Here is a 24,171-nt window from a genome sequence, read left to right as displayed (position 1 = left end):
TCCTCTGGCCCCAGGACCTCCCTCTCCTCTGGGCCAAGTCCGTGGAAAGGGAGATAAAAGACCCCACGAAAACTCGGGCCAGAAGGTGCCGCATGCGGCTGCGTGTCCCTGGCTTAGTGAGAGCCGGTCAGGTGGCCCCACGTGGACGGGAGCCGGGGGCGGGGGTTTGCTGGGAACAGAGCCGTCCGCAGGGCCGCCTGTACTGGGGAAGGGGGACGCGGGCGGGCTTCTGGGAACTGTCTGTTGTCTCTGACACAATGTAAACATTTCTGTGTCTGTTCTGGTCTCCTTTCATTGGGTTCCCATCGTGTAGTATAATAAATACATTTGGTCTTTGTTCCTGACCATTTCCCGAGAGATGGTGGTGTCTTCTGTCATTCACTCTGAGGCCCCTTGGACCATGCCTGAGTCTCCGCTGGTGAGGTGGCTTAGGTGGGGCCCCTAGACAGCCTCAGGTCAGGGCTGGCCACCAGCAAGACCGAGTGGGATGGCAGGCTTGCCACTCCCAGCCGCACACAGCAGTCTGCAGGCTGGGGACGGGGCTGGAGATGAGGCTCTGAAGACACTCTTGAATGAGGGCACTTAATGAGCTTCTGGGTGGGAGGATCCATCCAGGGGCTGGGAGCCCTGAGGGGCGCGGAGGTGCCTTGGTCTGGGCGCCTGTCGTTGGCCTGCTCCTGAGTTACACCCTTTATAATAAACCATAGTAGTTAAGTAAAGCACTTTCCTGACTTCTGTGATCAGTTCTAGCAAATTACTGAAACTTTAGAGGGGGATGTGGGAACTCCCCAATTTATAACCAGTCAAAAACTACAGGTGGCCCAGGACTTGCGATAAAGTGGGGGCCGTCTTGCGGGTTGTTGTTGGTTAGTCGCTGTGTTCAACTCTTTCGCAACCCCATGGACTGTAGCCCACCAGGGTCCTCTGTCCATGGAATTTCCCAGGCACAAATACTGGAGTGGGTTGCCACTTCTTTCTCCAGGGGATCTTCCTGACCCAGGAATCGAACTCACATTTCCTGCACTGGCAGGCGGATTCTTTATTGCTGGGCCACCTGGGAAGCCCTAGTCTTGAGGGACTGGGCTGTTAAGTCTGTAGAGCTGGACACTAACTCTAGGTAGTTAGTGTCAGAATTGAATTGACTCACAGATGCCCAGTTGGTGTCCACAGAGAACTGGGTATTGGTGTTGGAAAATATTTCACATACAAACCCCACTCATTTATGAAACACTACTTAGGGCAGACTGAATTCATTTGATCTACAGAAGCTACCCACTGGCTGAATAGCGAGCCTTTTTTCTCTTTCCTTCTAGTTATTAATATGCAAAAAGAGAAACTTCTCCAAAAGTTTTGATTACAGGCCCCAGTGTTCTGTTCTGTGATAACACTCACTGATATTGACAGAACACCGAGTTCACGGTCACAGAAGGAATCTGGCCAAGACCTTGGAGTTTGTCCTTCTGTCTGGGCATTATACCCCATCTTTTACTTTCATGTAAAAATAAATTTTTAAGCTAAAAAAAAAGACTATTGCCTTAGCACCTGTAAGATAACAATTAAAAAAAAACACGCAATTATTCTAACACACTGGTATTAGCATGAAATGATACCTGTAAGGTACGTTCACATCTAGCTAGTACTGCTTTAAGTTTTACTAAGAGAGCATTCAAGAATAGTTTATTTCAAAATAGAGCTTACAGGACAGGATAGGATATCTTTTATTAAATTTTCACATAGAAAGAAAAAAGTACACAGGGCATTAATTATAAGTAACACCACAATTAATTGGGCATCATCTCTCTGTAAAGAATAGGCAAGCAATGTATCACTTTAGTAACATTTTTTCCTGGTCTTTCACTTTCTGTATTCTCTTTTCTTGATTTCTGATCATTGAAGACATTGCTGAAAATGTTGATAAAACAAGGTTAGAAAAGCAACATATACTCAGGCTTTAAACACATTCTTCTATTATGTATTTCTTAAAAGGTCAGCTTGCTACCATAGAATAGATACATGCTGAGCTCACAAAGTTCTTAAAAAGTGCAAAGTAGCATATTTTTTAAAAAGACTTAAATTATGAAACAGAGCTGAGAGTAAATCTTTGCTCTTTTAGTTGTTTTCAATGAACATGATAGGGAATTCCCTGATGGTTCAGTGGTTAGGATGTGCGCTTTCACTGCCAAGGGTATGGGTTCAATTCCTGGTCAGGGAAGCAGCACTGTGTGGCCAAATAAATAATTAAATAACATGAAGTTATTGTTACAGAAGTAATACATACTGTTGCTGCTGCTGCGTCACTTCAGTCGTGTCCGACTCTGTGCGATCCCACAGATGGTAGCCCACCAGGCTCCCCCGTCCCTGGGATTCTCCAGGCAAGAACACTGGAGTGGGTTGCCATTTCCTTCTCCAATGCATGAAAGTGAAAGTGAAGTCACTCAGTCATGTCTGACTCTTAGCAACCCCATGGACTGCAGCCTACCAGGCTCCTCCATCCATGGGATTTTTCAGGCAAGAGTACTGGAGTGGTTTACCATTTCCATATCCAAGTAATACATACTAATTGCAGATAATTTGAACACCTCAGAAGGGTACACAGAGAGATAAAAATCATTCTTTGTTTTTATTCCTTCAGTGTATTGAACCTCCTCCTCCCTAGGACATCACTATAAACATTTCAGTGAATATCTTCACAAGTACATACACACACACACAGTTTTCTTCTTTACAAAAAGGAAATGTGGTATAAATCATTCTGCAGCTTGCTTTCATTCACTTAAAATGTCAATATCTTTCCAATTCAGCTCATGTTTTGTTATCACAGCACAGTATTACATCGTGTGGCTGTACCAACATGTTAATAAATAAACTTTTTAAAGTTGCTTCCTTATTTTTGTTTATAAACAATGCTATAGGAAATACTTCTGTAAATAGATTTTTATATGTGCAATTTTTCTTGCAGAATAAATTGCTAGAAGTGGAGTTTCTGAGTCAGAGAATACATGTACTTTAAATGTTGATAAATGTTCCCCACATTCTCTCCAAAATATCTGTTTCATAATTTCCAAGAGACATTTCATCCAGACAACGTACCCAATAAAAAGATTAAGAAAAAATTTTTTAAACAAATATGACATGTTTTCCAATTGGATTATTACATGGGAGGATTAGTCAGATAAAGTCAGAAATATAAGTCAAAATGTGAATAAAAATGGGGCCAATAAGATAATGAATCTTCCTCTAAAAAGTTATGATAAACTTAAATGTTTTTCTTTATGTTTATATACACAGACATCTGGAGTTATCAAAAAGAATTTGTTGATTTAGTAAAAATTTAACTTTTAATACATTAAAAATGTGGATTTTGGAGTCAGAAATTGCAGAGATCAATTCCCAGCTCCCCTACTCATTGTGTGACTGAGAACTTACTGACTGACTGTGATCTTCAGCTTCCTCATTACCAAATGACAAGATATCAGCACGCACCTCCCAGTGTTGTGAAGCTCACAAGCAAGACACTGCATACAGGGCCTGGCACACAGCTGATAATTGCTCAATAAATGCTAATAACAACTATTATTAATAATAAGTTTATATTTGTTTTTAAATGATTTATTTTTTGAAAGTTAATATCTTCCATCTGGCAAGATTATATTATCTTCTAGAGATGGAAAGATGAAATAAGAATAACATGTATACTCCAAAATTAATTTCTCTCTGACAAAGTCTCCTGAATTCATGGATTTATATCAGGAAATCATAAAACATGATAGCCTCCTGAATTCATGGGAACATCCACTTAGAATTCACATCCCCAAAGTTGTCTATCATCTGCAGAATACAACAATTTCTTGTTCAAATAGTTCTAGTTTATGTAGACATACATAAGTTCATGTTTAGACATAGTTTATCTTTTTATTTAGTGATTCATTGGGTGGCAGTATGCCCATAGTAATTTAAATCTTCTATAAGGCTAAATTCTATTGTTGTTTTCTGGCTATTAACTGCCACCTTATGCTGGCTACTGTCATACAAATGTTCATCTACAGACCTGAAAGGACAAGAAAGACAGTCTATGGGAAAGTGTCATGTGAACTCAGCCACTCAGAACATGTGTCCTGCCGAAGGCTGGTCAGCAATATTATCACCCCTATTAGATGAAAGAAGAAAGAGGGGTTAAAGCGACCTGCCCAAGGTCACACTGTTAATCCAGGCATTAGTCATGGTGAAGACTCTTATATTCTGACTGAGGTTTCTGAATTGCCTGTTGTGTATCCTTTTCAGTGGATCTACAGATAAGAGGCTTAACCTTCAAGGAAATCTGAGTGTTCTTTTGAGCTAGGATGATCTCTCCAAAAGTATGCACTGTACCTTGGTTCTTCATCTGTAAATCTTCTACCAGAGTTTGCAAGCTTTCCAGTCTTGTTTGGAGCTTCCTGCATGTCTTTCCGGTTGTTTCTATTGGCTGAGACTGTGAAGCTATTAGAAAATTGCTTAGATGTGATATTAAAAGTCTATTTGATATTTCATTTTAGAAATCTTCCACTTATGGATTAAACAACCTTTCTTTTAAAATAATGGAAGCTTTAAACCACTATTTTAAAATAAAGAAATATTGTATCCAAATATTGCAATACCAGCTTATATGATTTTGTTTCAAACCAATCTGATTTACTAGTTTGTAACCACACAGCATTAAGTGGGATGAGTGGGAAGAACACTTCAAGTTTAATGATACGTCCTACATTTTAAATGACAGCTTTTCATTCCAAACCTGTGTAGTTCCAGTAACTTAGTGTTTGGAAGACTGAGATTTAATACTGGCGCTGGAAACATTTTTGAATGTGTGAGGCCAAGTGCCCATTTCAGCTGTCACCTGAATGGGGACAGTATTATATTGCAAGAGCAGTATGGAGGCTGACACGGCCACAAGGAACCTAGAATAAATGTGGCAGCAGCAACTGAGGAGGTGCTAGAAGCCTGTGAATTATTCTCTCAAATAAGTACACTATGCTTTGTCAACCTCCAAAAAATACTGGCTGTCAATCACAAGATTGTAATTTCCAGCTTAGTCGCTGACTTGTTGTATAATCTTGAAAATATTTTGATACCTCATTTTCCTACCAAGAAAACACCCTTTTACTTTTTAAAGATGATTTTAAAGGCAACCATCTAGGAATTATTTTTGTTCAAGAGAATAAAAAATAATTTCTCATTGAGAGATTTTTAACGTAAATATAATGTAAAACATGTTTGACAAATATCTGACAACAGGGAACAAAAAAGAAAATGCCATGCTATTGAAAGTCAAAGTGAAAGTTGCTCAGTCGTGTCTGACTCTTTGCGAGCCCATGGACTATACAGTCCATGGAATTCTCTAGGCCAGAATACTGGAGTGGGTAGCCATTCCCTTCTTCAGGGAATCTTCCATTATGTAGCCACAAACTAATAATGAGGTGACCAGCAGCACTGTTCTACTCCTGCAATAATCACTGTTGTCATCACGATGTAAACGGGCTTCCCTGGTGGCTCAGAGGGTAAAGAATCCGCCTGTAATGCGAGAGACCTGGGTTCGACCCCTGGGTTGGGAAGATCCCCTGGAGGAGGGCATGGCTACTCACTCCAGTATTCTCGCCTGGAGAAACCCATGGACAGGGGAGCCTGGCGGGCTACAATCTGTGCTGTGTTGAGCTTACTCGCTCAGCTGCGTCCGACTCTTTGGGACCCCATGATGGACTGTAGCCCGCCAGGCTCCCCGGACCATGGGGTTCTCCAGGCAAGAATACTGGAGTGGGCTGCCATGCCCTTCTCCAGGTTGCAGTCTATGGGGTTGCAGACAGCTGGACAAGACTGACCAACTAAGCACAGCACATTTTTTTTTAAAAATTAAAGAACTTAGGAGTGTAAGAGACGAAGGAGGAGCCAAACGCAGAAAAAAATGACAAAAAAGAAAGTGCGCTAAAAGCTATGACTAAGTCCTGATTTTTTTTTTTTTTAGGATCTAAAAATATGTTAGGCATAGAATTTCAAAAGACCAGGAACTGACTTAACAATGATGCAACAACTTGGCTAATTTACCTCTTATCAAAGAGAATGATACCAGAGAGCACTGACGTCACATATGATGAAAAACATTTCAAGCGCAATCCAGCATTTATATATATTTAATGTCCACTTTCATTTTTTCAGGCTTATTCTAAAGCAAATCATTTTTTTTCACCTGTCTTTACTAATAATAAATGAACTCAAAATTTAAAAAATGAGGACATTTTGGTAAGTCTGTATAACAGATACTTGCACTTACAGAGACAGAAAACAGATATAATTTGAAGCACAAGCTGGAATCAAGATTGCCGGAAGAAATATCAATAACCTCAGATATGCAGACGACACCACCCTTATGGCAGAAAGTGAAGAAGAACTAAAGAGCCTCTTGATGAAAGTGAAAGAGGAGAGTGAAAAAGTTGGCTTAAAGCTCAACATTTAGAAAACTAAGATCATGGCATCCAGTCCCATCACTTCATGGCAAATAGATGGGGAAACAGTGGAAACAATGGCAGACTGTATTTTTCTGGGCTCCAAAATCACTGCAGATGGTGATTGCAGTTATGAAATTAAAAGACGCTTACTCCTTGGAAGGAAAGTTATGACCAACCTAGAAATCATATTAAAAAGCAGAGACATTACTTTGTCAACAAAGGTCCATCTATGGTTTTTCCAGTGGTCATGTATGGATGTGAGAGCTGGACTATAAAGAAAGCTGAGTGCTGAAGAATTGATGCTTTTGAACCATGGTGGAGAAGACTCATGAGAGTCCCTTGGACTGCAAGGAGATCCAACCAGTCCATCCTAAAGGAGATCAGTCCTGGGTGTTCATTGGAAGGACTGATGTTGAAGCTGAAACTCCAATACTTTGGCCACCTGATGCAAAGAGCTGACTCATTGGAAAAGACCCTGATGCTGGGAAAGATTGAGGGCAGGAGAAGAAGGGGACGACAGAGGATGAGATGGTTGGATGGCATCACCGATTTGATGGACATGAGTTTGGGTGAACTCCGGGAGTTGGTGATGGACAGGGAGGCCTGGTGTGCTGCAGTTCATGGGGTCACAAAGAGTCAGACATGACTGAGCAACTGAACTGAACTGAAATAAGAAAAGTCATTCATCTCAGCATTTACAAGAAGACCCAAAATCTTATAATAAAACAGAGAAAAAGATCATTATTTATGTCAGAGAAAGAGATAATATTTACCTATAATATCTATGTTTATATACTAAGGTGTGCATTAATAATTATTCTATTTAACTAAGACAAATAAATAAATAAATAAGACCCACTTAAACACACACCCACCACATAGCACCAATTGGAGTGTACGTATAAGAACACCATGTGAAACTTTATTAAATCCAATTATGAAAAAAAATTAAAAAATAAATCCAATTATGGAAAAGAACTTTTAAATCACCAGAGTAGGAAAACAATTAATCTCATCAGTGATATCAGGTCATTCTTACCTTTAACAGAATCAGGTGAATGAACAGGTTTGGTAGATCTATATTGTGGTGAGGAACCTATGGAATCCTCAACCGAACTAGTTAGGAGTGAGTGAACTGGAGGCTTCTTAGGAGAAGAATGCAATGAACGGGAAGCTGAATTTTTCACAGATGGACTTCCTAAAATTTTATAAGAACAAAAGTAAAAGGACAGAATTATTTAAAAATAGTATGCTACACCTCTCAAAAAATCAAACTCTCATGTGTTCTGGTAAAACCCAAGACTTTGAATTGGAACTGAAATGGGGTACATCCTAGGAATAAGGAACTGAGCCTGCCCTTGTGGGTCCTGAGGTCTATTTTCAAATTATCTTAATTCCTGATTGGATTAAATTGATCTGGGATTGCTGGTATGGTTGAGTACCAGAGGCAAGCATGAATTTTCTCTGGAAGAAGGCAATCTTATTCTAAGTCTGAAACAGTTTTTCGTATATGTTTGTATATGTTTGTCATACAATAAAAATAACCAAGCATATGAGAAGACCCCCTTCGTGGATCACAGCCTTGTTGTAGCAAAGGGGCTTGTCTAACTCAGTGAAGCTGTGAGCCAAGCCATGCAAGCCACCCAAGATGGATGGGTCATAGTGAGAGTTCTGACAAACATGGTCCACTGGAGGAGGAAATGGCAAACCACTCCAGTATTCTTGCCATGAGAACCTCGTGAACAGTATGAAAAGACAAAAAGATAAGACACCAGAAGATGAACCCCTCAGGTTTGAAGGTGTCCAATATGCTACTGGGGATGAGAAGAGGGCAATTACTAATAGCTCCAGAAAGAATGAAGTGGCTGGGCCAAAGTGGAAATGATGCTCAGTTGCAGATGTGTCTGGTGATGGAAGTATAGTCTGATGCTATAGAGAACAATATCTCAAAGGAACCTGGAGTGTCAGGTCCATGAATCAAGGTAAATTGAACATGGTGAAGCAGGGGATGTCAAGAGTGAACACTGACATTTTAGGAATCAGTGAACTAAAATGGACTGGAATGGGCAAATTTAACTCAGATGACCAATGTATCTACTACTGTGGGCAACAATCCCTTAGGAGAAATGGAGTAGCCCTCATAGTCAACAAAAGAGTCCGAAATGCAGTACTTGAGTGTAATCTTAAAAATGACAGAATGAGCTTGGATCGTCTCCAAGGCAAACCATTCAACGTCACAGTAATCCAAGTCTATACCCCAACCACTGATGCCGAAGAAGCTGAAGTTGACCAGTTTTATGAAGACTTACAAGACCTTCCAGAACTAACCCCCAAAAAAGATGTCCTTTTCATCATAGGAGATTAGAATGCAAAAGTGGGATGTCAAGAGATACCTGGAGTAACAGGCAAATTTGGCCTTGGAGTACAAAATGAAGCAGGGCAAAGGCTAACAGAGTTTGGACAAGAGAACACACTGCTCATAGCAAACACCTTCTTCCAACAACACAAGAGAAGACTCTACATATGGACATCACCAGATGGTCAATACCAAAATCAGATTGATTATATTCTTTGCAGACAAAGATGGAGAAGCTCTATATAGTCAGCAAAAACAAGACCTGGAGCTGACTGTGGTTCAGACCATGAGCTCCTTATTGCAAAATTCAGGCTTAAACTGAAGAAAATAGGGGCAACCACTTGTCTATTCAGGTATGACCTAAATCAAATCTCTTATGATTTTGTCCCTTACAGTGGACTTGATGAACAGACTCAAGGGATTAGATCTGGTAGACAGAGTGCCTGAAAAACGATGGACAGGGGTTTGTAATACTGTATAGGAGGCAGTGACCAAAATCATCCCCCCGAAAAGAAGAAATGCAAGAAGGCAAAGTAGTTGTCTGAGGAGGCTTTACAAAGAGCTGAGGAAAGAAGAGAAACAAAGAGCAAGGGAGAAAGGGAAAGATGTATCAACTGAATGCAGCATTCCAGAGAATAGCAAGGAGAGATAAGAAGGCCTTCCTCAGTGAACAATGCAAAGAAGTAGAAAAAAATAATAGAATGGGAAAGACTAGAGATCACGTCAAGAAAATCAGAGAGATCAGAGGAACATTTCATGCAAGGATGGGCACGATAAAGGACAGAAACATAAGAACTTAACAAAAGCAGAAGATATTAAGAAGAGGTGGAAAGAATACACAGAAGAACTATATAAAAAAGGTCTTAATGACCTGAATAATCACGATGGTGTTGTCACTCACCTAGAGCCAGACATCCTGGAGTGTGAAGTCAAGTGGGCCTTAGGAAGCATTACTGCAAACAATGATAGTGGAGGTGATAGAATTCCAACTGAGCTATTTCAAATCCTAAAAGATGATGCTGTAAAAGTGCTATACTCAATATGTCAGCAAGTTTGAAAAACTCAGCAGTGGCCACAGGACTGGAAAAGGTCAGTGTTTTCATTCCAATCCCAAAGAAGGGCAGTGTCAAAGAATATTCAAAGTATCATACAATTGCACTCACTCCGCATGCTAGTAAGGTTATGCTCAAAATCCTTCAAGCTAAGCTTCAGCAGTATGTGAACTGAGAACTTCTTGATGTACAAGCTGGGTTTAGAAAAGGCAGAAGAATCAGAGATCAAATTGTCAACATTTGTTCAATCACAGAAAAAACAAGAGAATTCCATAAAAACATTTACTTCTGCTTCACTGACTACACTAAAGCCTTTGACTGTGTGGATCATAATAAACTGTAGAAAATTCTTAAAGAGATGGGAATACCAGAACACCTTACCTTTCTCCTGAGAAACCTGTATGCAGGTAAAGAAGCAACAACAGTTAGAACTGGACATGGAACAACTTTCCTTAAAATTAGGAAAGGACTATGACAAGCTGTATGTTGCCAATGTGCTTATTTAACTTATATGCAGAGTACATAGTATGAAACACCACGCTGGATGAAGCACAAACTGGAATCAAAATATCTGGGAGAAATATCAACCACCTCAGCTACGCAGATGATACCACTCAAGTGGCAGAAAGAGAAAAGAAACTAAAGAGCCTCCTGATGAGGGTGAAAGAGGAGAGAGAAAAAGTTGGCTTAAAACTCAACATCCAGAAAACCAAGATCACAGCATTCAGTCCCAGCACTTCTTGGCAAATATAAGGGGGAAAAGTGGAAACAGTGACAGATTTTATTTTCTTGGGCTCCAAAATCACTGCAGATAGTGACTGCAGCCATGAAATTAAAAGACATTTACTCTTTGGAAGGAAAGCTATGATAAACCTAGTCAGCATATTAAAAAGCAGAGACATCACTTTGCCGACAAATGTCTGTATAGTCAAAGCTATGGTTTTTCCCCCAGTAGTCATGTACTGATGTAAGAGTTGGACCATAAAGAAGAATGAGTGCTGAATAATTGATGCTTTCAAATTGTGGTATAGGGAAGACTCTATAGAGTCCCTTGAACAGCAAGGAGATCAAACCAGTCAATCCCAAAGGAAATCAACTCTGATTCACTGGAAGGATTGATGCTGAAGTTGAAGCTCCAATACTTTGGCCACCTGATTCGAAGAGCTGACTCACTGGAAAAGACCCTGATGCTGGGAATGTTGAGGACAGGAGAAGTGAGCAGCAGGGGATGAGATGGCTGGATAGCATCACTGACTCTATTGACATGAATTTGAGCAAAGTCTGGTAGATGGTGAAGGACAGGCAAGCCTGGTGTGCTGCAGTCCATGAAGTTGCAAAGAGTCAGACACAAATTAGTGACTGAACAACAACAACATGAGGAGTCAAAATGACACGGCGGAAAACCAAGAGGAAAAAAAATACAGATAACAGGCACAGACCTGCAAGGTCTGGATGATGGAGGCACAGACTACCACAGATTCAACAGCATTTACTCCAAACCACAAATTCTTCTTATATAAAGAAAATCATACCAAGGTGTATCAGTTAAAAACTACCAGAAAATAAAACAAACCCAAACCCAAAGACAAAAAACAATCTTAAAGCTTCCAGGAGGGCAAAATGACAGGTTACATTGAAATGAGGGATAATTAAATTTAGAGCTAACTTCTTAGTGGAGACACTGGAAGCCAGAAAACATTTATAGTAAACTTTTGCTGAATAACCTTCATTTTCAGTTTTGTTCCTTTCTATTTGTTTTCTTCCATAGGAGGGCTGATTATGTGTCTGCTGGTTTGCCTTTGCCTTCCAAATGCAACCTATTCTTCACCACTATCTTCTACATTTCTTAAGTGTTAAAAATTCCTCTTCTGCAATTTTCTCTAGGGGTTTGAATCCCTGAGTATGATTTCAGCCCTTCCTATCCTAATTTTTATTTTTTTCCATTTCTAGTTTGAGTTGTGCCATTTTGCTTTTCAATAGATTCTGCTATCTTTCAGTTTCTTCCTTTATCTTGTTTTACAGGGCACATTTTGTCTTTGGAAAGTGTATGGAGAACAATCTGTCTCATATCTCTTTCAGCAATTATTTACTGAATATTTTTACTGAGTAATTTACTGAATTATTTACGGGCCTGCTATGTCCCAGGAAGATTCTGGGTACTGAGGTATATCCCAACCACTAAAGACATCTGCCCTTGTGCAGATCTGTCTAGCAGGAGGTGACACCCAATCAAAACATAATTAGTAAGTTACACAGTATACAAAATGAGGGGACTAGCAGTGAGTGAAAGGGAAGCCACTATAGGGTTTAAGCAGGCCCCATTTCTGGGCTTTCATGAAAAACTCACCTGCAGATGGGAACACAAAGCAACCAGGTGGATCTTCCAACTCTCCTACGTGTAATGTGACTGGCTCTCTGGAAACATAAGAATTGTCATGCAAAAACATTCCATTTCTAAACTCAGTGCTAAGATTCATCAACAAGCTGTATAGAATAGACTTCTGGACGCTATGGGATAAGGCGAGGGTGGGATGATCTGAGAGAACAGTACTGAAACATGTATATTACCAAGTGTGAAACAGATTGCCAGTCCGCGTTTGATGCATGAGACAAGTGCTCAGGGCTGGTGCACTGGGATGACCCAGAGGGATGGGATGGGGAGGGAGGTGGGTTCAGGGTGGGGAACACATACAAATCCATGGTGATTCATATCAATGTATGGCAAAAACCACTATAATACTGTAAAGTAATTAGCCTCCAACTAATATAAATAAATAAAAAAGATAATAATAAAAAAACAAGAACAAGCTGGTGAAGGCAACAGTCATGGCTTAATGTATAAATCCAAGATGGCAGCCATGACCCTAAACTGCAGAAGTCCTAAAGTACTCTATGAGGGAGAACCAGAGTTACGTCATCCTTATGTATTCAGAGCCCATGAACATTCTGCAGAATGAAAATATAATAACATATAATCTTAGATGCAAAATTCTTTTTTGTAATAATAGCTATAAAACCCAGTATTTCTCCCATGGATTCTAAGAGATGCACTCTTAATGATTCGTTTAAAATTTAAAAACCAAGGAAAAAAATAACCTCCCTTAGCAATAATAAGTGTCACTTTACAAAACTATCAGACCTATTTAAATCAGTAAGTTGAACTAAACCACATAGTTCTCTGTGGGTTGGATACCAGTCTGAAAATATTACGACAGCAGTTCTCAAAGTGGTGCCCTTGAAAAGGGGGTTTGTGTGGTCAACACTAATTTTATTAGAATACTAAGATATTATTTTCTTTTTAACTCTTAGTCTCTCATAGTATACAGTGGAGTTTCCCAGAGGCTCCATGATATCTGATATCATACCAGAAAAATGCAGAGGCAGGTATGAGAATACAGCTACCTTTTATTAAGCCATGCATTAACTGTAAAATGATGTCTTCTTAATGATTTGTTTGAAAAGTTATTTTTCATAATAAACTATTATAGTAACATGTAATATACTTACTTTGCTTAAGTATCAAAATGTTTTAATTTTTTAATGCTTAAAATTTATTTTCCAGTACTAAAAATAGAAATGACCTATGTAAACAAAAGCTCTTTGGAATCCTCAGTGATATCTGTGACTGCAAAGGGGTCCTGAGACCAAAAAGTTTGAGAATATTAGGAGGAAAGCCTTGGAAAAGGTCATGGCTGTGTTGTGTAGTCTTCAATATCATGGTAAGGAGTCTGTTCTTGCTGCAGTAGGCAATGAGGAGCCTTTGAAGGTTTGGGGGCTGAGAATATAGTCCGAGGTGTGCTTTAGGCAGAACAATTTGAAACTGATGCACAGAAGTGATTGGAACTTACAAGAGACTAGACATTTAAAACATCCACACTGAACACTGTAGAGACTACCACAAAGGTACATGAGTGGTAAAATGGCTTTAAAAGCAGTGTGGTGGGATGAATAATGACTGTCAAATATATCTGTCCAAATGCCAACAGCCTATGAATGTTACCTTACATGGCACTAGAGACTGCAGGTGTGATTACATCAAGGGTCTTGAGATGGGGAGACTGTCCTGGAGTAGGTGGAGATACACCTACATTATCTAAATGGCATCACAAATCTCTTTACAGGAGGAAGGCAGGGGGAGATTTCACACAGAAGAGAGAGGGTGATGTGACCATCCCAGCAGAAGACTTGAGGATGCCATGCCAGAGGCTATGAAGACAGAGAAAGGAGCCACAAGGCAAAGAGTGCAAAGAGTGAAGCGCTAGAAGCCCAGAAGCTCTAAAAGAGAAGGGGAGGGGAATGCATTAAACCCAAGGGCTTCTAAAAGGAGTGTAACCTTGCCAACATCCTGATTGTCCAGGTACCCAGAAGCAGAACACAGGAGTGGTTACAAGCCTGAGCTCAGAAGCAGGCTAGAACTGAGTTCAACTCTGGTTCCTTTACTTACAAGCTGTATGACCTTGGTAAATTGCTGGGCAAGCTGAGTCTTCATTTCTAACCTATATATGGGGATAATAATGCCTATATCATAGATTTGATTAGACAGACTAAATAAGTCAAAAACACCCAGATAATAGATGGCTGCAGATATTATTAATATGGATCAGTGAGTGTAATGTTACACACCCGGGTTAGAAGACAATCAAAACTTGTTTCTTTTAGGTTAAGAGAAAGCTGTATTTATAAAGTTTCAAGTTCACTGAATACTGACCAAACAGTAGGGACAGTAAGAAAGTATCTGCTTTAATTCATTCACGAACAAATATTTACTGAAAAGCGGGCAAAATGCTTGGTGCTAAAGATACAGTAATGAACAGGCCTTTCTTTGCCTAACTGGAATTTAAACACTAGAATTCATTTTCATATTCTATGATATAAAGAGGACTCTAATATCTCTATTCTTTCATAAGCAGTAAAAACAGAAAGATAAAAGTTTTTCCTGGCAGTCAGTAAATAGACCCTACAACTATAAGCAACTTGAGGACAGGGCCCATGTGTGTCTCACCCGCTGTTACATCCCATGGGCCTAGCACAGAACTTGGCACATCACAGGCAGTGAACGATATTCGAATGAATGAATGAATGAAAAATAGTAGTAAAGGGGACATTTGGAAAGTCAGGGGCTGGTCAGATGGTTTCTTACCTGCTAAAAGTTTCACTTGATTTGCTGCCTTCAGTGGATTCCCTTAATGAGTTGTTGCTTCTGTTGGCAGAGGGTGGGAGAAGTTAAAGACTATGTGATGTTATTTTAACTTAGTGATCAAACCAAATTGTTCCTCTGAATACTGCTTTTAGACAGATGCAGATTCAAAAGAGTGAGATTGGGGTGCTGGCTCTTCCCAGTGGAGAGAATGTATGCAGAGAAGCTTGAAGACAGAAGGACAGGGACCCTTCTGGGAATCAGGAGTAGTCCATCTTGGTCAGAGCTCAGGACAGGAGGAAAGCAGGCTGGCGACCAGCTATGGAGATGCTTCCGTGTCAGTCTGAGAACCATGTGTTGAATGCAGCAGATGCTGGGAGCTATGAAGACCTGCAGGCCATGCTTCTGTGACTGAGTAACAAACTAATATTAGCTTTTCTCCTTTTTGGCTAAAGACAGTTCTCAGAAGTTGTTTTTGTTTAGGGGTTATGGATGTAATCTCTCCTTTTAATGGTTTTTTAATGCTCTTTTTAATGGTTTCATTTAAACATTCAGCTATTAGATTATTGATAAAAATAGGACTGTTTTCAGTTAAGGTTCTTATAACCCTATACTGAGGCTGTTGCAACTTCCTTTGAGACCACCTTCTCCTCAAGTTGTGTAAGCTATTGTAACTGTAGGAAAAGTATTCCATTTTTGGAATGGCATACCACAGAAGTATCTTCATCTGGGTAAACAGCAGCCAAAAAAAAAAAAAAAAAAAGCCTATTAAGTTGACTTCTAGAAAGTAAGGTACTTTAGTATATTTCACTGAAATCCTTTTTTGTTTCAGTTAAACACTATTAAGGATTTCCATCAATTCCCATCTAAACTATCCAGACTTTCCAAATTATCCGGTCACATGACAATTCTTAGGCAATTAAAAAGATTCAGAATCTCAGATTCCTCTTACCTATGGCATATCTCTAATCTCAGGCTTGATTCAGTAATGCAATCTCTTACTCTATCATCTCTGTATAGATAAATGTAACTCTCAGTTAATTATACAAAGAATAATTTCCAGATTCCAGATTCTATTTTTAGAATAATCAACTGCTCATATGTATTTAACTCTTCTTTAATGCACAAGAGTAGATTTTAGTTCTCCAAGCAATTGCAAAGGGCTACCCATGGAGTTTGTCAACCTAGAAATGCTTTTGTTCCTGAACCTGTAAAAACTTTAGGCTGAGTTTAGGCTTTGGTGACAAGGTCATTTGTAAAATTATAGCAAATTAACATAAATTCTCTAAAGGCAGGGTCCAAATATATTCATGTTCAACAGAGTCCAATATAGTCAAGCACCTCAGTAGCGGTTGAAGTGATGGAATTTGATCAGGGAAGTCATGGTAATCTTGTACAATGATTAGTTTCGGAAGCCAGGGGCTCTAATGTTTACTTTGTTTACTTCCGAATTTGTCTCTTTGTCTCATAGGAGGCGGCAACTCAATCTACATCAATGTAATCATTGGTCAAATGAGCTTAATAAATACTGCCCTAGCTTAGAAAGCATATTACAGAGTTACGAGAAAAACCAAAGTGCTCTGTTATCCATAATAGCCAAGACATGGCAACAACTTAACTGTCCTTTGACAGGCAAATGGATAAAGAAGATGTGGTACATACATACAGTGGAATACTACTCAGCCATCAAAAGAACAAAATAATGCCATCTGCAGCAACATGGATGCGACCAGAGATGATGATACTAAGTGAAACAAGTCAGAAAGAGAAAGACAAATACCACATGATATCACCTGTATTTATAATCTAAACTATGACACAGATTAACCTATCTATGAAACAGAAACAGAATGACGGACACAGAGAACAGACCAAGGGAGGTTGCCAAGGGAGAAGGAGGGTGGAAAAGGGAAGGAGTGTGAGCTTGGGGTTAGTAGACGTATGTGTTTATATATAAAATACATAAACAATAAGGCCCTACTGTATAGCATAGAGAACTATATTCAATATCCCATGATAAACCATAATGGAAAAGAATAATTAAAAAGGAATGTACATGTATCTATAAGTGAATCACTTTGCTATACAGCAGAAATTAAAACAACATTGTAAATCAACTATACTTCAATTTAAAAATTGAAAAAAATAAGTAAAATGCATGAGAACATTTTTTGAAAAGTACTCTGCAGATATAAGTGTTCTTGGATGGAGTGACAAGGAGATGTTTCTGACGTGATTCAGAGAATGCAATGCTATGTTAGGTAACCTGACAATCACTAATATTTTACTACTACTATTAACAAGTATTATTAATAAAACAGACAAGTCCAATTAATATTTTGCTACCTCAGGTTAATAAACACTATCTGAATATCTTAAAGAAACTGGAGATTGTTTACATATAAGTATTATGTCAGAGAGTATGATTTTGAGATATCTGCTATATAACCAGAAAACAAATGTTACAAAAGTGGGTTGTTATAATACCAACAACATATTATTAATGCTGTAATGCTAATAATATATACAGTGTGCTAAAATGCTCTAAGTTAATTTAATAATAGCACACATTAAAATTTTAAAACACTATTTGATTTCTGTAAGTACATGAAGGCAGTGGCTGGTAGACTGGTTGAATCACTTTTTGGATCTGACTTTATATTAATTTAAGTCACTAGCACGGATGCCTAGAGAGCCAAAGTTTTCCAATTAGTTTATATTTGAAGAGTACGCAGTTCTCAGGGTTTGAGTTTTGGCTCCACCATATGTGGCTGTAGGTAAGTCAACCTTTTGGAACTTGTGTTTTTCTTATTTTCAAAATGGGATAAATAAATCCTGCTCTGTCTTGCCTCAAACAGTTGCTCTGATAATCAAGTAAGATGATGGATGTGAAATTTGCTGGGAACTATAAATTACTGTGTGAATGTAACTTTGGGCCACACTTTGCCCTGACTAATCTCTGAATAGAACAAATAATACTTTCTCTCGATATCAAGTAGTTGCACTTCTGCTAACTCCTCCACTTTCACATCATTTCTCCTGGCAGTGTCCAGATAGCCCTCAGAGTTAACGTGCCCTCAGCCTCCCATGAGGACACCGGGCCGGCCCACCACCGCCGAGGGAGACTGCCCCACCCCGAAGCGCACTCGGTCTTACACGGCCACGAAGGAGACCCCCAGCGACGGCGCCCTCCCGTCTTCCTCGCTCTTGCCCAGAGGCACGGCTGGCTCCTCGTTGATCACACTTCTCAACTCCTGGAGAAGCTGCTTCAAGTCCCTCGTTGGATCTTCCTTTGCGTTAGGTTTCATAGAGTGCTGAATCAAAACAATTTACAAGACAAGGACACTTCGTTTTTTTCAGATTTGAATGCCATTTCCTATTATAAAATTAATTCAACTGGTAAACAAATTATGGAGGAGAAAAAGAGGAAATGAAAAACCTGCAATCTTACTACTCAGAGATAAATCAGTAATATCCAATCAACACAGTGCTATATCTAATTCATAAATGCATATACCTATTTATGGGCTTCCCAGGTGGTGCTAGTGGTAAAGAACCTGCCTGCCAACGCAGGAGACTTGAGAGCTGCAGGTTCAATTCCTGAGTCAGGAAGATCCCCTGGAGGAGGGCACCGCAACCCACTTCAGTATTCTCGCCTGGAGAATCCCATGGACAGAGGAGCCTGGCAGGCTCATAGGGTCACAGAGAGTCAGGCATGACTGAAGTGACTTAGCATGCATGTGCATACCTATTTATACATACTTATACATAAACTAAACTATACAACATTAACTATACACACCTATTTAAAAGTCTTTTCTTTTACAATTAGCAGGGACATCTTACCAAGAAATTACCATAAATATTTTTCAACATAATTAAGATTTATATAATTTTCACACAACAGTAGAATACAAATTCTATTCAAGTTCCCATACACTATCAACTAGGAGACGCTAGAACATATCCAGGGGCATAAAACAAGGTGGAACAATTTCATGGTCTAAAGGTATTGAAACTATAGAGTCTGTTCTCTTATCACTGTGGAATTATGGTTAGAAATCAGTATCAAAAGGTATTTGAAAATAACCCACATATTTTCAAGTGCAATGTGACATTTACCAAGAGAGATCTTCGGTTTAGCCAAGAGAGACCTTTTGATTTAGATCTTTAATAAAGCCATTGATTGAGCCTTTATTACTCTCAATAAAGTTAGAGGGCTGAAAAAACACAGATGGTGATTACAGAGAAGAAAGCACTTGAAGGAGAAATTAATTTCAAAGATATTTTAAGAACCCTGTGCATGTGGAAATTAAATGTCCACTTTTAAATAATGGGTGTATCTAAGAAGCTGTAATAAGGAATATTAGAAAATATTTGTAACAGAAAAAAGATGAAAAGAGAATTTACCAGAATTTGTTGCATATAGCTGAAGCTACTCAATGCAACTCCTTTTTCTTTTTTACTAACATAGTGAAATCATTAAAAAAATTTTTTTAACTTTAACAATATGGTATGGAAATCTTACCATGCCATTAAATATTTATAACTATATCCAGGGTAAAATAATTTCAATAATTTGTTAAGGGATGAACTAATTTTATAAAACTATAGAATTGCAGAAGTAAGGAACCCTCTAGCAATGAGTGAATCTAGCCCCCGCCCCGCACCACTTTACTGATGAGGAAAGAGACATTCAGTATTTTCAAACTATGTTAGTTGGGGAATAATATTAAAATATTTTTCAGGTAGCTAGTGTTCCTCAATGAGTATTTATAATATAAAAAGAAGCACAGATGTTCTCAATAGGCACAAAAAGAGAGGAAACCTAATAATAATCACCTGCCAGACATACTGGTTGTTGACGGATAAACACTGCAAAATTTTTGTTCTTTAGGCTTTACTTTTCTAAGGTCCATGCCAATCAAGTGTTGATGCTACTGGTATAAACCTCACACTGTGCTTTCCTTCCTATTCCCACTGATAAACCACATAAAATATCCAGTTGAAGATGTCAAGAATTGTAACTAACTGAATGTGTGGTAAGTATGATTTTACCAGTATACTGATGGTCATCTTACCAAGAAATTACCATAAATACAGAGTTTCATAAATTAAGATTCCATTAAACTATTAAATTTTATTTCATTGATTTAAAATATACAAAGATGCGAACCATTTTTTTGTGTGTGAACCATTTTTAATAGCTTTTATTTTTTAAAAGAGAAGTTTTAGGTTCACAGCAAAAATGAGTAGACAGTACAGAGATTTCCCATATACCGCACGTGCTGATCTAGTTTCTTAATCATGAAAAAAAGCATTTGTTGCTAAGCAGATCCAGTTTCACCAAACACAAGCTTTGTTCTTGTCCTCGCCCTGGTGGACCTCATATCTGATGTGGAATAAAACTTCAGAAGACTTATCCTATTGCAATATTCAGTCACTTCAGTTCTAACCTTGAAATCTCAATATAACACCTGGACCTTTTTATCTTCTGCCCGCTAGGAAGTTTACTTAATAAGCTTTGTTATTAAAAAATTTTAAGCCCATGACACTTATAAATTATCAATGTAATAACCTACAAACAAATTCATAAAGTTTATTTCATTATAACAAGGGAAATACTTCTTTCAGTCTCCATTTCCTAATCTGTAAAAATGGGGAAAATAACTCTTACTTTATAAGGATAGCATAAGGAATGAGAAGTACTTAATGTATGCAAAGTAAGTATTTAAAAAAGGCTAGTTTCCACCTCCTTCTCCCCTTAGTAAAAACACATGAAGTACCTTATACGCTTCACAGTTACAGATTCAGAGTAACCAGAAAGGTTAATGTGACAATGTATATAGTGTGCTACTAGCAGGGCAGAATCATGAAGCTGTCATCAGAGTCAGCTGTGCAGTCTAGCTAGGAAGCTCCCCTTGATATACTGACAAACTGACTCTAAAGTGTATATGGGAAGGCAAAAACCTCAGAATAGGAAAGACAACAGTGAAGGTGAACAAAGTTGGGGAACTGACATATCCCAAGTTCAAGATTTACTGTAATAAGGCAGTGCAGTACTGGTAAAAGAATAGACAAATAGACTGATGGGACAGAATAAAATAAAGATCCCAGGAACAGTCCCATACAAATATAGTCAACTGGTTTTCAACAAAGGAGCAAAGGTATTTCAGTAGAGAAAAGGCAGTATTTTCAACAAATGGTACTGGAACAACTGGCCATTCACACGCATTAAAAAAATGAATCTAGATGCAGACTTTATATCTTTCACAAAAATTAACTCAAAGTGAATCATGGACCTAAATGTAAAATTCCAGACTATAAAATAGAGGATAATACAGGAGAAAATTTAGATGATTTTGGGATTCATGATGACTTTTTAGATACAAATCAGAAGTATGATCCCTGAAAGAAAAGCATCAGTTAAAAAAAAAAAAAAAAGAAAGAAAGAAAAGCATCAGTAAGTTGGACTTCTTAACCTTAAAAATTTTTCCTTGCAAAAGATAGTTAAAAAAAAAAGGAAACAAAAATCACAGACTGGCAGAAAATCTTTTCAAAACACGTAAGTGACAAAAGACTGGTAGCTAAAATATACCTCCAAAAAGAACCTCTTAAAAACTCAACAGTAAGAAAAAATTTTAAACACCCATTAAAAAACAGGCAAACGTTTGGAACAGGCATGTCACTATAAAAATATGTAGAAGGCAAATAAGCATAAAAAAATATGCTCAACATCATATTTCATTAAGGAATTTCAAATTAAAACTATAAGATATGATACTACACTCCAATTAGAATGGCTAAAATCCAAACACTGACACCACCAAATGTTGACAGGGATGGGGAGCAACAGGAACTCTCATTCACCGTTGGTAAGACTGCAAAACGGTATAGCCACTTTGAAAGACAGTTTGGTAGTTTCTTACAAAGTTAACATGCTCATACTATAAAATCCAGCAACCATGCTCTGTAGCATTAACCTAACAGAGTTGAAAACTTATGTCTATGCAAAACCTGCACACAGATGTTTATAACAGGTTTATTCATAACTTGCCAAAACTTGGAAGTAATCAAGATATCTTTCAATAAATGACTGGATAAACTGTGGTACATCCATACTATGAAATATTATTCAGTAAAAAAAAGAAATTTAACTATTAAAGGATGAAAAGATATGAAAAATCTTGCAAGCATATTGCTAAGTGAAAGCAGCAAATCTGAAGAGACTATAACTAGATGACTCTGGTTATATGACATTCTGGAAAAGATAAAAATACGAAGACAGAAAGATCACTAGTTGCCAGGGGTTCAGGGGAAGGGAGCAACAGATGAAAAGGTGAAGCACAGGGCATTTTTTGAGCAGTTAAACTATTCTGTATAGTAATGTAATGGTGGATATATATCATCATACATACATCAAAATGCACAAAATGTACAATATGAGGTGCACATGATGTTCAGTAGTGTCTGACTCTTTGTGCTCCTTTGCATAGCCTGCCAGGCTCCTCTGTCCATAGCATTTTTCAGGCAAGAATACTGGCGTGGATAGCCATTTCCTACTCCAGGGGATCTTCCCGACCCAGCAATCAAACTCAAGTCTCCTGTGTCACCTGCATTGCAGGCAGGTTCTTTACCCACTGAGCCCTCAGGGAAGCCCCACAGTATGAGTGATCCCCAGTGAGAATTACAGACTTTAGTTAATAACAATGTATTGATATTGATTTAACAATTATAACAAATGTACCACATGAATGCAACATGCTGGTAATAGAGGAAGCTGAGGGGAGAGAGGACAGCAAAGAGAATCTATGGGAGCTCTCTACATTTTCTGCTCAATTTTCTGTATGGCTAAAATCATTCTTAAAAAAAGTCTATTAATTTTAAAACAAAAAGAAATCGTGAACTTTGAAAGTAAAAATGACAACATAAAGTCATATCAATTTATATGTTTATCAGTAAAGTGTGATAGAAGAGTGGCCATTATACCATACCCTTCCCATCACCATTTGACCATTCTATACACAAAATTGCTTGTTTTAGCTTTAATATGTAATAATTATTAACTGATTATAAATGAGCTTGAACATTTTTCATGTTTATGGACCATGTGCATTTCTTATATGAATTTTATATACATGTCTTTTCTATACTTTACTTTTAGAATATATGTTAACTTTATCCAGGTATATAAAAACTCTTTATATTTTATATTAACCCTTTGTTTACTAGAAATATTTTTCTAGTTTGTGATTTCATTTTAGTTTATGATGGCTTCTGATTTAAGTTTAATTTACTCAAAATAGTCAATTATTCCTTTTCATGTCTGTAAACCTTATAATACTTTCACTTGTAATACTTTTCATTAAAAAGCTTATTTTTAACACTATTGTTTGATTCATATGGAACAAATTTTGATTTATAACATGAACAAAATACACTTAAAAATTAGAAAATAGCTAGGAGAGGAATGATTTAAAAACATTCTTTACATATGACTGGCTGGTTATGTATGGCTGGTTATGGCTATCTTGTCTGGCTGGTAAAGAAACAGCTACATACAAGTTCTTCATGAGGTTACTGGAACCCATCAAAGAATCTTGCTTTCCCTCACTTCAATCCTTTGACCCTTAGGATATACATTAAGGCTATTTCTAGGGGACATACATTTTCAGGTTAAAACTTATACAAGCTTTTTGACTTCAAGGGATGAATATGAGCTTATACTGTCATTGTTAAACTTAAGGTTTATTTTGTGATTTGGTTAGCCTCCTATTACATTTTGACTTTGAAATTGTCTTATGTCAGACTTGTTTCCAAAGTAACTTGCAAATTATATCTCAAATGCACTTCCATCTTCTCCAAATACTATTCTCTCCAATGGCCTTGAGCCCATTATAGGCAAACATGAGTTATAACTTAAGTAATGTCTAGGAGAGTGTGTGCTTCTCAACACCTTCTATCTCCACTCTCCAAAGATAGAAGATAAATGAAAAAGCTAAAAATAAAAGCTTGATCTCATTCAGTTTGAATTAGACTATTCTATTTTAAGAATGCCTGACCAAATCCAACTCCTATAATACTTATATTCCTGTCAGAAGATTGTAATAAAAATGGAATATGAATATACTATTTAGAATATAAATATAT

The 24,171-nt window shown here is 38.0% G+C and overlaps 1 protein-coding gene across 6 annotated transcripts in view; it reads right to left on the bottom strand.

The window, feature by feature from the left end:
* Positions 1-1,647: 1,647 nt before the first annotated feature.
* CCDC158 (coiled-coil domain containing 158) overlaps positions 1,648-24,171 on the bottom strand; it is a 75,706-nt gene continuing 53,182 nt past the window's right edge. For 5 of the 6 annotated variants that reach the window (XM_065914161.1, XM_065914163.1, XM_065914164.1 and 2 more), the window contains 6 exons: positions 18,178-18,335; positions 15,025-15,084; positions 12,232-12,299; positions 7,516-7,674; positions 4,369-4,468; positions 1,648-1,902 (listed from right to left, as the gene is read on the bottom strand). In XM_065914161.1, coding sequence (XP_065770233.1) covers positions 1,782-1,902; positions 4,369-4,468; positions 7,516-7,674; positions 12,232-12,299; positions 15,025-15,084; positions 18,178-18,335 — 666 coding nt within the window. In that variant the 3' untranslated portion in view covers positions 1,648-1,781. Of the gene's footprint in view, positions 1,903-4,368; positions 4,477-7,515; positions 7,675-12,231; positions 12,300-15,024; positions 15,085-18,177; positions 18,336-24,171 lie in introns of all 6 variants that reach the window. The other variant, XM_065914162.1, reaches the window with a different exon arrangement.

This window comes from Muntiacus reevesi, chromosome 22 (assembly GCF_963930625.1).
Source record: "Muntiacus reevesi chromosome 22, mMunRee1.1, whole genome shotgun sequence".
Lineage (NCBI taxonomy): Eukaryota > Metazoa > Chordata > Mammalia > Artiodactyla > Cervidae > Muntiacus > Muntiacus reevesi.
The sequence above is the reverse complement of the archived record's forward strand: the minus strand, read 5'-3'. Positions and strand labels throughout refer to the sequence as shown.